Source organism: Aotus nancymaae, unplaced genomic scaffold, assembly GCF_030222135.1.
Source record: "Aotus nancymaae isolate 86718 unplaced genomic scaffold, 86718_ANA_hifiasm-v0.15.2.pri h1tg000032l_0, whole genome shotgun sequence".
NCBI lineage: Eukaryota > Metazoa > Chordata > Mammalia > Primates > Aotidae > Aotus > Aotus nancymaae.
In genome coordinates, this window is record NW_026988445.1 from 4350461 (window position 1) to 4365252 (window position 14792).

At 36.0% G+C, this 14792-nt stretch overlaps 1 protein-coding gene across 1 annotated transcript in view; it reads right to left on the reverse strand.

Annotated features, from left to right (window-relative positions):
• The window catches only part of USH2A (usherin), a 775604-nt gene that overhangs the window by 366711 nt on the left and 394101 nt on the right, over positions 1-14792 (reverse strand). The window contains exons 33-34 of the mRNA XM_064383503.1: positions 6653-6812; positions 5135-5306 (exon numbers count right to left, since the gene is read on the reverse strand). Of these exons, the coding sequence (XP_064239573.1) occupies positions 5135-5306; positions 6653-6812 (332 nt within the window). The remainder of the gene's footprint in view (positions 1-5134; positions 5307-6652; positions 6813-14792) is intronic.

Below are 14792 nucleotides of genomic sequence, written 5' to 3' on the forward strand. Positions count from 1 at the left end.
ACTTAAGCTTACTTCAGTATCTCTTCAAGTTACAATTTCAGCTTATATAATAAAGTTTAAAAATCTTTCAAAAAGCACTACATTTTACCAAAATCAGTAAGAAAATAAAGCAAAATCAGAAGATAATGTAAAAACACAGAGTTATTTAGTTCATTTTTGTGTAGCACAGATATTACTAAGATAAAATATTAAAGCATCTATTTGTTTAGGTGTCTCCTCTGATTTTTCAGTTTGATACTGAGGGAGGGATTTTGTGATTCTTAAAGCAGTCAATATTCTTTTCCCCAAAGATAGAAGAAGGTCGATTGATTTTTAGATTTTTTAAACTATTGGCGTATACTACTATTTGCAAAGTTGTTGTAACTAGTTGCAAATTCTTCATTATAAGCATAAACAACAGCTTATGGTCAACAAACATGGAGATTAATCTCACTTGCTATTACAAGACTATAGCAGTAGCCAATGTCATCAGGATAATTTCTTACCAGCTTAAGCAAGTTTCAGATGGGTTAAATTGTGGCCTGGGCATGAAACTGCATCATGATTGGGTACCTAATTAACCTCTGTGTGTTTCCTCTAATTCTCAGCTGTGGTATGTGCCTTTCTATGCAAGAAAAAAGCCATACTCCTCTTGAGAATGGAATCTTTGCAAATGAAGAGGAAGTCAGTTGAGAAGGTGGCCAAACTCTGACTCAAAGCTTTAGACAGGTCACTGTTAGCTCAAAAAATAACTACCAAATGATTAAAAAAGAAAAAAAAACGAAGACCCCAGACATTTTAAAGGTGCTAAAAGTTGACCAGAAAATATAGCAGAAAAGAGGCCATATGAGACAGCTGAGTTATCAGAGGAAAAATGGTCAAAGAAAAATTCTTTCCACTTCTCAGGGAGGAAAAAAAAATCCATCTATTTGTGTTATTCAGATTTTTTTTCCTTAGAAGGGAAAAATGTTTCAGCTTCTTATTGTTAAACTTGCAACACACTGGGATTTAATTCTGATAGTCTATTTGCCATTATTTTTTTCATATTTGTGTACCAAAGTAGTTTCCCTGCTAACTCTCCTAAATAAATACTATACTATACAACATATAATCTTACATTTTTAAACAGTGTGAATTAAAATATACTTTATTTTGAGGATTTTATGATGTCTTCTAGGATAAGTGAAAACATTCCCTGGTTTGGAAAGACTGTTTCTTGTACTATGTCATCTGAGATCTATAAACCAGTAACCTAACAAAGAAATCTCTTAAGAAGGCCGGACATAGTGGCTCACACCTGTAATCCCAGAACTTTGGGAGGCCGACGCAGGTGGACCACCTGAGGTCAGGGGTTCAAAACCAACCTGACCAACATGGTGAAACCCCATCTCTACTAAAAATACGAAATGAGCCAGGCATGTGGTACATGCCTGTAAGCGCAGAGACATGGGAGGCTAAGGCAGGAGAACTGCTTGAACCTGGTAGATGGAGGCGGCAGTGAGCTGAAATCATGCCATTGCACTTCAGCCTGGGCAACAAGATTGAAACTCAACTCCATCTCAAAAAAAAAAAAAAAAAAAAAAAAGCTCTTAAGAATATAAGGCATTTATGAAAGAATTTTCTTGTAAACGAAATTATTGATACAGAGGCTGCTGAAATAACAGAATTACTTACAAATTATTTTGTTTTGTCCATTTTTTTTGGGTGCTTTAGAGCATCCCAAGTAAGCAAGACAATATCTTACTTCCTTTGATCAGAAAATAAATGTTCTTAAAGTTGCTTCCAATTGGTCTAATCTAACTGACATCATCTACATGAAATTGAACCAATCAGTATCTTGTTTGACTTGCCTGCACCAGAGGCCACTGCATTCAATACAGCTGAATGCTGATTAAAATTCTCTTTGGAAAAACTAAACAAAATGGTGGGGTTGATTAAGGACGCCTTTATGAAATGGCAAGGTCTTTGAAAGCCTGAGAGCCATTAAAATAAGTTATTTCAACCCATCTCCTATAGCTTTTCTCAATTACAGCCATTTTGAAAAATTCATAAAGGCATAATTCTGCCTTGAAATGATGAGTAACATCTGACCAAATAAGGGATTCCATTTTGGTACAATAAAATGCATAAATAATAAACTGTATCAATCATTTTTGAGATCATGACTATGAAAACAATCCAAAACTAGCATTCCCTTCTTTTGTTGTTGTTGAGATGGAGTCTTGCTGTGTTGCCCAGGCTGGAGTGCAGTGGCCCATCTCAGATCACTGCAACCTCTGCCTCTCGGGTTCAAGCGATTCTCATGCCTCCACCTCCCAAGTAGCTGGGATTACAGGCTTGCAGCACAACGCCCAGCTAATTTTTGTATTTTTATTAGAGATGGGATTTCTCATGTTGGCCAGCCTGGTCTGGATCTCCTGGCCTCAAGCGATCTGCCCACCTGGGCCTCCCAAAGTGCTGAGATTAGAGACATAAGCCACTGTGCCCAGACCAAAACCAGCATTCCCTTTTTCCCAGTAAGTTTTCAGGTACATAGGAATTGGGGGTGTTAAGAGTGCTGCATATTTTAAAGCATAAAGAAAAAGAAAAAGGCCACTTGATTCATAATTACTTAAAAAGTTAAGCGTACCATTTCCAGGAATATATAGCACTTAGACTCCATCCATACAAATGGCTAGTATGGATGGTAGTAGTATGGAAATTATCAAACAACACCTAATTTTATAGCTGTCTGTATTAATAACTTGTTTATTTTTAACTTACTGTCTTCTTTATTAGAAGCTACCACATTTTATCACACTTCAAAATAGCTTGAGTGTAGCAATATATTGTACTAATTTTTTTTTTTTTTTTTTTTGCAGTGGAAAGAGTATATGTTTTGAAACCACACAATTCCCAATTCCAATGTTTCCAAGCAAATTATTTAATTCATATCATAAAAGTCTCACGGCCTTTATGAAAAGATGTCCTTGGTAGTCATTCATTCAGGAATTGTTTGCTCAGCTTCCAGTTTCCAATAGGCACTGTGCTTGAAATTGCAGATCAAATTTTGAAAGATTCAGTCTGTATGTTTCAGCAGCTCATAATCCAGTCAAATGTGAAAATTAAATGATGTTACATGAAGTAACATACCTGCTCCAAGCCTAGAGTAAATCATAGTGGTTCAAACTGCCATGATTCTTTCTGTATTCCAAAGGCTGCTTAAAGGCTTTGTTATCTTTATGTTTTGTTTTCTAGCCCTTAGTCAACATGCTAAAATGATCTATAAAGGCAACTCCACTTTGCTGAGAACCTGCTCTCGATCTACTAATCTAATGACCTTGAAAGCCAGTTATTACATTGCAACTGTGAAATACACAATAATCCCTCAATTAACCAGGATGAACCTAAAATGTTCCGATTCAATTAATTTACTGCTTAACAGAGTTAAGTAAAAAACCTGTTAGTTGAATCCTTCCTGAAAACATAGTATTTTCTACCCTAATAAATACAGTTAACTTGAAAATAATGTGAGCAAGTTTATTTCCCTACCAAGAGTTAAGGCAAGGATTTTCACATCTTTATGACATCTCGCATCAACACTATTCAGTGGCTGACAGATAGCATTTGACTCCATAGAATATTGTTTGGGATTACTTTTCTTAGCATCATAGAATTTTATGGCTCAGAGACATTAAAAATCATTTAGTTCAATGTTCTAATTTTAGACTTGAAGAAAATAAAACTCAGTGAAGTTAAGTTAATTTGCCTTAGGTCACACAGTTAGTAGCAAAATCTGATTTAATACTCAGAGCAGAGGACTTCTAATCTACTAGTATGTATTTTTCAAGGTATTACAGATTTATAAAATATAGGAGATTGATATGAATTCTGATTGACTGCACAGCACATCCTAAAAACTGCCTTAGGAATAGAATCTGTTTTATGTCATTTGCCTACTTCTGATAAAGACCAAGAGCACAATTTCTTAATTTTGGTTGCTTCCAAACAGTTAAGACGTTTCTTGATTTTGATATTACCACTATTTTGAAAATAGCTTGTATTTCTCTATTAGTATTTGAAAATCAAGTTAGTTAGTATACTTCTTACTTAATGGGTAATAAAAGTGTAAGTAACGGAAGTGCTGTTTCATAAACTCTGCTGTCCAGAACACCTAGGCACATGGAGTTAGTTTTGAATGGTATTTTTCACCACTGTCTGATTGCCCTTGTTTTATGGTGTCAAGTTAGACAGTTAGCAATAGCTGAATGTAGTTTATTTTCTCATGGTATAATATTTAGAGCATTCAAGAGCATGTTAAGTAAAATGAATGCATACACAGTGTCTACATAAATGTAAATTTATTCGTAATCAAGAGCAGAATATTTTCTATGGCATTTATCAAAGCAAATATCCTTATATAGGTATTGCTATAAAATGAAGAGTGTGCTTAAAACAAATAGGGACAATCTCATGTTTATATTCAGTTATTTTCAGATGTGCTATTAAACTTAAAAAAGATTATATTTCATCAAAAAACAAAAGGAACTACTGAGTATAAATTCCACAGTAATATCAAGGTCTTTTAAAAGACATTTGTGTAAAAGTGCTATTTTGCATTAAAAAAAATGCTATTGTCTGTCTAAAGGAACTTCTAAACTATGTTGATTCTGGGGTTTTATTAAGTGACTGTTCTGAGACAGTAGCATAATGTAAACCAGAATGTAGTAACAATCAAGCATATTTGATGGTCATTTAAACTTCCATTTACAAATATAAGATCTAAATTTTCATACTGTGCATTGTTTATTAAATGAATACAAATGCCACAGGGAAATAACCTTGTTAATCTTAACACTTTGGAAATAGTTCTTAACAATTGTGATGTTCTGCAAGTAATTTAAAAAATCCTGATAATCCCAACTTTGACTTGGGAAAAATCTACTGACTCAGACTGTTATTCTATCATTTTGCCTAAAATAAAATAAATATGTAGGTATTAGATGAACAGAATTCACATTTAGGAGGGGAAGTGAGTTTTCAGTATAAATAATAATACATCAGCCTTTGATTTTTTGCTTTTTCTTAAGTGAGAGAGAAAGAAAAGATCGGACAAAGGGAAGAGAATAAGAAGCGCAAGGGATGGGGACAGATAAAGTGATGGAAATAAACTTACTCCCAGCTTGATGAGATATTTATTACCAGGTAAAAGGTACTGTAGCATATGATCCTGGAAAAGTTCTGTACTGTTATAAATGACACTCCAAATTGTAAAATCACGTGTTTGATTTGAAATATATAATATATAGCGTTCCAGAATCCCACTGATTTTTCTTGGTTGTTTCCACCTGGGAATGGTAAAATACAGCATTATTATCATTCATTCAAGTCAAAATTGATATATGCAGAATTTTTCAAAGGACACATATAAACTTGGGTTTGTGACACTTTTTAAAAAAACACCAATCTCAAAACTGATCTATCTAAAATAAAACACTAAAGTAGTTATCCAATGCCAATCCTGAGGGGCAAAAAGAAAATATGATATGGTTCCTGCCCTCTGGTTACCTGTAATGTTAATTAGCTAACAATACAAAAATGTCTAAGTGAGTATTTATTTTGAATTTAAGCTGCAGAACAAAAACTGTAGAACTAGAACATCTGAGAATTTAGATATGGGGAAAAGAGGGCATAGTATAATTGTCCCGGAAAATCCAGGAATCCAACATAGGGTTAATACGTAATCATGGAAAATGGTGAAACTGCTGATTGGAAGGGCTAAAATAATCAGGCAGGATTTCTTGACTGAAGTGACATATTACCTAGATACATAAGATTTTATCGTTAACAGATGGATTGGATTTGGATAGGTAGAAGGAAGGATAGAGGGCATTCAGATGACAGTTACAACATATCAGTGGAAATGAGAAGGGCAAGTCATAGAACAGACAGTAAATTGTTAAACTGAGAAATACTTGAGTTGTTGGGAATCTTTTTTGGCTAAGTAATGTGGCTTGGCTTAGGGACACACAAAGCCAATAGGAGAATTTAGACATGGAACAATGAGATGTGAATCATAATATATTTCAGCTTGAATGAATGTCATAATCCATTCAGTCTAAACTCTTATTTTACAGATAAGAAAACTGAGACCAAGAGAGATAAATATGAACAAGTATTAACTCTTGATAAGAGAGATCTGTTAGATCTTAGTTCAGCATAATAGCACACCTTATACCTCATTTATTAGGAAATGGACAAGAATCACTAATATCAGAAATCATCTGAACATGCCTATATGTGAAACTTCCTTTCTGACACCAACAGCAGGAATAAGGGAGTAAGATGTTCCTGGTTTATACGAAAATATATATATATACTTCCTAATGCCAAATTATTACAAATAATGCCCCGTATATAAAAAGTTCAAGGTAGTCATGAAAGTGGTTGGTTTTTCCTTTATTGAAGTTTGCATAGAATCTGTATACCTATGTAGCTCAGCCTGATTGCATAAAGACAAAATGGAAATTAGGCTGGCAAGTGATAATCAAAGGTTTCCAGATCCACTGAACTAATCACTTCTATGCATTTAATCACAATAAAATTAATTTTATGTCACAAGCTCCTCCCCTGATTGAACTCACTGGAAGTCTTGCATGAACCAGCATATGAGAGAGACAACATTTCTACTTACTGTACATATATAGTTCTAGAATCCAGGACAGTCAGAATTGGGGAATCCACATGTTCTGGTGGTAGCTGTGCTGTGTACAGTAGGACCCAGGAACTGTTTGTACAGCCCACATGTGTGCACGCACTGAGTAGAAACTGGTGGGGTGTAAACACTGCTAAATCTATGGGGTAGGAGAAACAAGAATTTACTTAGCATTATACTTCTTATTGAGGAGATTTCATTCCTCCACTGTAGTCCTACCCCAGAGAACTATTAAGGTAAAGCTTAAAATATGCATAAATAGCCATAAAAATCAAAAGCAATATTATATAGGGTGCTTCATCCCTTAAATATACTCTGGTTATGTTTAAATAGACAAGTGTCAATCAAACTCTTACTCTGACTTTTTCATTTTAACAATTTTACTGTTTTCTTGAATGTCTGTGACCAGGTAAATCATTTGCTAAGTTTAGTCTTAGTTCAATGGCTCTGTTTAAAAATAAATGAGATATTTAAATTATTTTAAAGCATATTTGAAGACAACAGGAGTTGCCTTTGAAATGCAAATACATAGTTTGTAACAACGACTTTGAGCTTGTAATTCTGTTCCTCAGATTCCTTTCTTCTCCTGTCCACCACCTATTATTTGACCTTCAAATTGTGGAGGTGCAGTGCAGGTGACTGTTGGGGTGACACTCCTTGCTGTCACCCCAGCACAAGATGGAGTTATTAGCCTCTTCTCTTTCTCTTTGTACATACTTTTAGCTTAACACTTAAGAACATTACGTCATGACTATCTGATACACTAAACACCTTAAGAGCAGGAATGGTAATATATTCATTTTGCATCCTTAGTATGTAGCACAATACCTGGCACATTGTAGGCTTCGAATATGTGTATCTGAATGAATGAGTAATTAATAAATGAGATGAGCTAGGTCTGAAATATGACCATGAGAGTAGAGTAGTGCCCAAGGCCGAAAGAATCTCCACCTCCCCTGAACTTCCCTGGTATTTTATATTGTCTGTCTTTCTAACGGATATCACATTCTCTTGTATTAGATTAAACTGATCTGTAATAAACTAACTCAATTCTGAAATATCCTGAACACTTCATTACACTTGGTAATCTAACTTTGGTTAACATTCAGTCAGGTGTACCAATACTGTAATTAATACTGTAACACTACTAGAAACAATTATTATTTTCTGAAATATTTTTAAAATAAGTTAGTCACAATTCAAGTAACACATATTCTTAAATCTCATTAACCATAAACCATTACAATTTCATGTTGAAGAGATTAATGAAATGCAACCTAATTCAGGCAAACAGATTTTGCATTGCACTGATAACAAAAGTAAACTGGGGAATGAACACTTTGATTTTCATGCAAAGTGTAATGAATTGGTTAAACATGTAGGTCATTAGAAGAGAGATTAAAAAAATAATTTACAGTACATACAGTTACCTTAGAACAAAATTTGTCAACAAGAAGAGACTCTCAATGCTTTTGATTAAACCTTGTTTTCTTTACAAATTCTATCCTACAGGGATGCAATGGTTGCAAGTTGAGATGGGGCACTCCCAGTCAAGGCAGTCAGAATACATGCTTCAAGGACACTTTGAAGCTGCTGGTGAAGCAATGTGGCATTGCCAAGGACTGCTGAGAGATGGCAGCAACAGTCGTACTATGTGTACACAACTAAGACAGAACCGGGGTGCCTTCATTTGGACCAACATTCTAGGAAACTTACGAAGTTAAAAACTCATTAGAGCAGTGTCCTCAGATGCTACCAAGAGAGTAGACTACTATTTACTGAGAGAAAAGCAAAACTACCAACAGGGTCAATCTTGGCCAAAGTTATAATGTGTTTATATGCTAACATATTGTATCTGCTATTCCCCTCTTCCCTTCATCTTCTCTCTCTGGTGACCTTTCTTCTCTTTCATTGTTGTCATCTGTCTGAATTCCTTGTCGTCCCTGAAAAGGAGAAGCTGGGGATTTGACTCTTTGTTGCAGGAGCAAAACCAAGGAGGTCACCAAGCCTAGAGGAATTCCTGATGGGTAAGTCAGTGCAATTGGAGAAAACCTATAGTGTTTGAACTGAAAACACATCTAACTTTCTGAAAGAACATGCTCCAGTCAGAAATTATATTCCCTGTGGCCAAATCCATGTGACTCTGAAATATATAATGGCCATATCAGATTGCCTTAGCCACAACTGAGACTGGATGCTACAAAGTTCTTTGGCCAGTGAACTCTTTGGAGTGGGATTGTTTTTCCTTCTCTCTTTCATTCCACTTTGCTAAGGCAGGGATTTAGCTGCCCAGTTTGTAGGTGGTGAAGAAGTTACTCCATTCAAAAAAGGCCTCATACTTGCTTGCATATGTTTCCATGGTCCAGATTTGCATATCTGGAACTTAGGTATCTCAAGCTAGGACTTAGGTATTTCAAGAATGCATTATCATAGTAGCACATATCACAGTGTCTGCTTATCACGGAATGCCCCACTTACCTTTACACTGTAAACTCCATGCACTGAAGGTCACTGTGATCACCTAAGTCTAAAATCCACACAGAATATCTGCCTCAGATGGAAGTAGCTTCCTGAAGCAAATAGTTCAGGGTTTATCTGTGCTTTGATTCTTCCAAGGACTGGGAAGTGTCCATTTCTATAATAATTGGGACTGGGGAGCGGAGTCAGGACAGGAAGTGAATTTACTTAGAAGGGTCAAGTTGCTTGAGAGGTCTGGAATTGCTAGTGAGCCAGGATTGAAATAGTAAATACTAAACTTGTCAAGTCCTCCATTCCTAGTTAGGTTTACCTCTAGATTATCCAAAGTATTGTGAAGTTTGTGGGTAAGAAAGGTGTTGCATTTTAGAAGATAGCATGACTTTAAAGTGAATGTGTAACGGTTTAAGATGTTCATGCTGCATTACATGAAAAGGGCTGCAGAAAACACAGAACAGAGGAAGGAGAATTAGAAATTCTGGTAATTTAATATGGAAGAGTCAGCAGAGATCTCATTGGGAAGGTGACATTTTGGGCAAAGACCTGAAAGGGACCATTCCAAGAGAGGGAACAAGCACAGCAAAGGAAGGAGGGACATGCCTGACACACTTGAGGACTAGCAAGGAGGCTGATGTGGCTGGAGCAGAATAAATCAGGAAGAAGTAAGTTAGGGATAATATTAGAAATTTAGTGAAGGGCCAGTTTGCATAGGCCGTGTAGGTCTTTGTAAGAATTTTGTTTTTTAAGCTAAGAGGTTCTATTTAAAAAGCCACTAAGGATTTTGAACAGAGCTGTCATGCAATCAAACATGGACTTCATGAGTATCACCCTGGCTGCTAGATGATGTATAGATGGTGGTGAGCAAGAGCATAAGAATAAATGTCACTGAAGGGCTATTTGTAATATCAAGTAAGTGGAGGCCTATAATAATCAAGTAAGAAATGGTTGGATTTCAAATATGTTTTAAAGGGAAAGCTAACAGGATTTCCCAGTGTGCTGTAGGTAGAGTATGAAAGAGAAGCGCCAGAGTTGACTCCAAGGCTTTTGACCTGAGCAAAGGGAAGGATAAAGTAACCATTTTATTGGTGGAGGAAGGCATGGAGGGGAAGATAAAGAATTAATATTATGAATGTCAATTAGACATTTGCTATACTAGTTAGATAACCAAGAGGAGATTGTCAGGATATTTGAACAAAAGTTTGGAATTACAGGTAAAGTTGATGGCTTGAGATATCATTTGGTAAGTCATCATCATACAGACAGTATTTCAAGTGGCTAGGAGTGCAAATGGTGTGAGTGTAGATAGAAAAAAGAAAAGGTGTAAGAACCAAAACCCTGGGATACCAACATAAGAGGCCAATGAGTAAAGGAGCAATCGACCAAGGAGACAGAGAGTGAGCAGTAAGGTATGAGGAAAACATGGAGATCAGAGCATCTTGAAAGTCAAATGAAGTGAGTTTTTAAGTTAAAGGTGAAATCAGATGAGAACTAAAAATTGACCACCGGGTATAGCAATACAGCAGTCATCAGTAATTGTACAATTGAAGTTTCAGTGAACTTGTGGGCACCAAAGTCAGACTTAAGTGGGCTTATAATGAAATAGAAGAGGAACTAGAGACAGTGAACATAAAGAACATTTTCAAAAACGTTTGTGGTAAAGGAAAAGAGACAAATGAAGCAATAGATAAAAGGTGAGTAGAATCAAGAAAAGATAATTTAAAGGAGAGAAAGTAATTTAAATGAGAGAAAAATTTATGTTGTTTGTAATGGGGTGACCCAGCAGTGAAGGGAAAACTGGAAGTGGATGAAAGAGAAAAAAATGGTTGGAGTTTTGTGCAACAATATGTGAAAGAGGAGAATCTAGTTCAAAAGTGAAAGAGTAGAACTTGGAAGGAGACAATTTATAGTAATGGGAGGGAATGCAGACTGTGTGGGTGCCAATGCTGGTGGGTGGGTAGACGGTAGCAGAGTCTATGGGTTTTATCCTCTGACTACTTCAATTTTCCCAGTTAAAAAGCAAGATCATTCACCAAGAGTGATCTTTTGATTCTTCAGAGGAATACCCTGCAATGCTCTTCTGTTGCTCTTAGAATGAACTCTACTAATGGCCAATGAAATCCTATTTGACTTGACATCCTCCCCATTTTTTTCATACACTGGACTAGACATTATTCTGTTCTTCTAACACAACAAGTTCACACTTCTGGGCCTTTGCAGGTGCTGCGCCTTCTAACTGAAATCTATTTTCTTCTTTTTTGTCCTTGGATGACTTTTTCTTATGCTTCAGGCTCATCTTTATATGAGTGGTCTTTCTTGATAATTGAACAACATGGCCACCATCATCCCCAGGTTCTTGTCATATCACCTTGCTCAGTTCCATATCATAATTACTTAAACAAGTCATTTATGTCTTGATATTATATCCTTCCCAGGGGAATGTAAACTTGAGTTCAGAGAAATATTTTCTATCATGTTCACCAGGTTATCTCCAGGATTGGTGTGATGACTAACTCATATAATTTTACTTGTTGAAAATGAATGAGCAAGACCAGAGGGCTATCTCTATGCCCTCTACCCAGGCTGCCACTTTTTTTTTTCTCATAAATATAGTAATTTCTAAAAATGCTTTAAAGTCTCCAAGAATATAATGAATACAATTTCCAGGCCAATGGAGGGGTCTATAGTTGTAAGATAAAGGAGATTTACCATTAAATACAAGAAAAAGGCAAAGCTGTACCTGTCTGAATGCCAAAACATAATTTCAAAGTACCAGTGGTTCATTGTAACAGAAAGAAACAATAAAAACAAATAAATCAAATAAAAACAAAACAGGAGATAGTGGTATACCAAAATGTTAACAATGTTTTTCTTAGAGTGAGTGCATACAGATGATTGATTTTTTGTTACATATATTTTTTAAATTTTCTGTGATATACATTTATATCACAGATGGAGAAAAAAATAGCCATAGTTAATCAATATCAATTCATTATTTAAAAGAAGATCTGCCCTAAACCTAGTTAACACATGCCCCATTATGTCTCCGGTCACACTGCTTCTCTTCTCTATGACTTCAGCATTGGCTCAGTTTTCTTTTCAATCATAATCCTTTTTGGCAACTCTAACATCCTCAATAATGACTCATCTCCGAATCTGGCTTTACTTTAACTTCCTCAAATGCAATGCCCTTCACCTCTACTTCATTTATTCAATATTCAGCATAGTTACACCTACTACCTGATAATCTTCAGAATGATTTACAAGATTCTAAATCTAAATCCTGCACTCTGTGACCACAAACTGGTTACTTCAACCTTTCATTTGTCACATTGATGCAATCACTCCTATGCCCCTACGCAACATCCAATCTCTCGGCACCTTCTTATTTCCAGAATAGTTGCATTTTCCTTGTTATGAAATTTGATCATTCATTACAAAGCCATATTCCCAGGTCCCATAGGGTTCTTCACATCTCCAGTGCTCTTCTATATGGCTATCCCGATTCTCAGTTCTGGATAAATCTTATCATCTTATGTCTCTAATACTTCTCATATCTCTAAAATGTTTCTGAGAGGTGTCACTGAACACACTAAAACAGTCTATAATTTTAGGTTTTCCAGTTTGCACTGGGCTGTTGGAACTGCTCAGCCACAACTGTGTTGTTTCTTTGTTTGTCTCTTCATTTTATTGATTTCTGTTTTCCTTCATCTGCTTTCACAGTTTGGCCAATTCTCTTGAGGATCCAAGTAGGGGTTCAGATTGAAGCCCTCAGGTAGAGCTTCCGCTTCTAAACTCCTATCATGCCCAGGATTTGTTTAATGGAAACTGAGATCAATCTGATTGTCATATTAACCTATTTTGTTTCTTTCATCCTTCCCTGCTACTGACCCTATATCTTTTCTGTATTTAATTTTTATCTAAATGTCTCTCAATGATATGGTTTGGCTATGTCCCCATCTAAATCAATCTCATCTTGAATTGTAGTTTCCATAATTCCCACATGTTGTGGGAGGAACCTGGTGGGAGATAATTGAATCATGGGAGCAGTTTCCCCCTATTGTTCTCATGGTAGTGAATAAGTTTCATGAGATCTAAGGGTTTTATAAGGGGCTACCCTTTTTGCTTGGCTCTCATCTCTCTCCTGTCTGCTCCCATGTAAGATATGCCTTTTACCTTCTGCCATGATTGTGAGGTCTCTCTAGCTCATGAAACTGTGAGTCCATTAAACCTCTTTTTCTTTACAAATTACCCAGTCCTGAGTATGTCTTTATCAGCAGCATGAAAATGGACTAGTTCACTCAATTAAATTATGTAATCAGAATTTAACTATAAAATAAATATTCTCCATAAAACAGATTGTGACTGGTCAGGAGGCAGGAAAACAAACAAAAAAACTTACAAAGTAATTGAGGGAACAGAGAAGGCTCAGAGTTCAGATATAATGTTAGGAGAAACAGGAAGTATGGAGTCTCCAACTTCCCTAATTCAGATTTCCCAGCTGATGGAATAAGGATAGAATGAAGGAGAAATGTGCAAGCTCTGGTAAAGGAAGGGCCCTGACCCCCGTTTTTTTCAAGGTAGAGTCCCAGGTCGGGGGGCAAGATGGGAGCAAAAGGAAAGACTTTGGTGTCTGTATTCAGGCAGGACCACAGAAAATCTAGCAAAGATTTCAGTTGCCCAAATATGATGTGGAAGCAATGAGGATATCCACTGAATGTGAAAGGGTTGTTCCAATAGTTATCCCTTTGCACAGAGAAAGAAGGCATCTTGGGTAGCCATATTCCATATGCTAAGGAACTAGGTGAGACCCCAGAAGCTTTTACATAATTAGTGGAGATGCATGCATCCCCAGAGTGACTGTGATTTACTTACTATTAAGTTGGATGGGAGTAAAGTCAGATATTAAACTAAATTATAGAAATAACGTAAATGTATACAGAGATAGAGACATACATATATGTCTTGCAGACTGAAATTTATAAACGTTACACTCAACCAGCACCTCATCTTTGCTTATCATAACCACACAGCCAAGATTTTCAGAACCTAGGTACAATTAAAACGTTTTCTACATATTCAAGATAAGTTAATTCACACACACAAAGTAGTTTGTTAGGTCGTATTTCTGGTTTGGGAAATCTGACTGCCATGTTGTTGCTACAATAGAAGTTGGGGATTTTCTTTTGGCTTTAAAAATCTGAAAACTGTAAACTTAATAATCCAAAGAAAACCACTCTGATTAAATAGCTTTTTTGACTTTCAAGTTATTTTTATGCCTGTGCTGTCCACCCCAAAGTGGAATAACTTCAGTGGATTTCCACAAGATGATGAAGTATTACTAGTCTTCTTTGAATAATGAGGTATGAAAAAAAAAAGAGAGAAGAGAACCTAATTTGACATATGGCAGAGAAAGTTGCCTGGTGACCTGATTGGGAAATTCTTGGTAAAACAGGAGGAAATGATGAGGGAAATGGGTAAATAAAAAATTAGAGAAGAAAAGAGGAGGAGGCCTCAGGTTGGGCATGAGGGGAAAGAGTGGTCACATGAAAAATGAATGAATGGAATGAGAGAGAATATTTTTAAAACAGTTAATAAAAAGAAATAAAAAAGAGTTGGTTACAGGGAAGCGAGGCTAAGATATTCT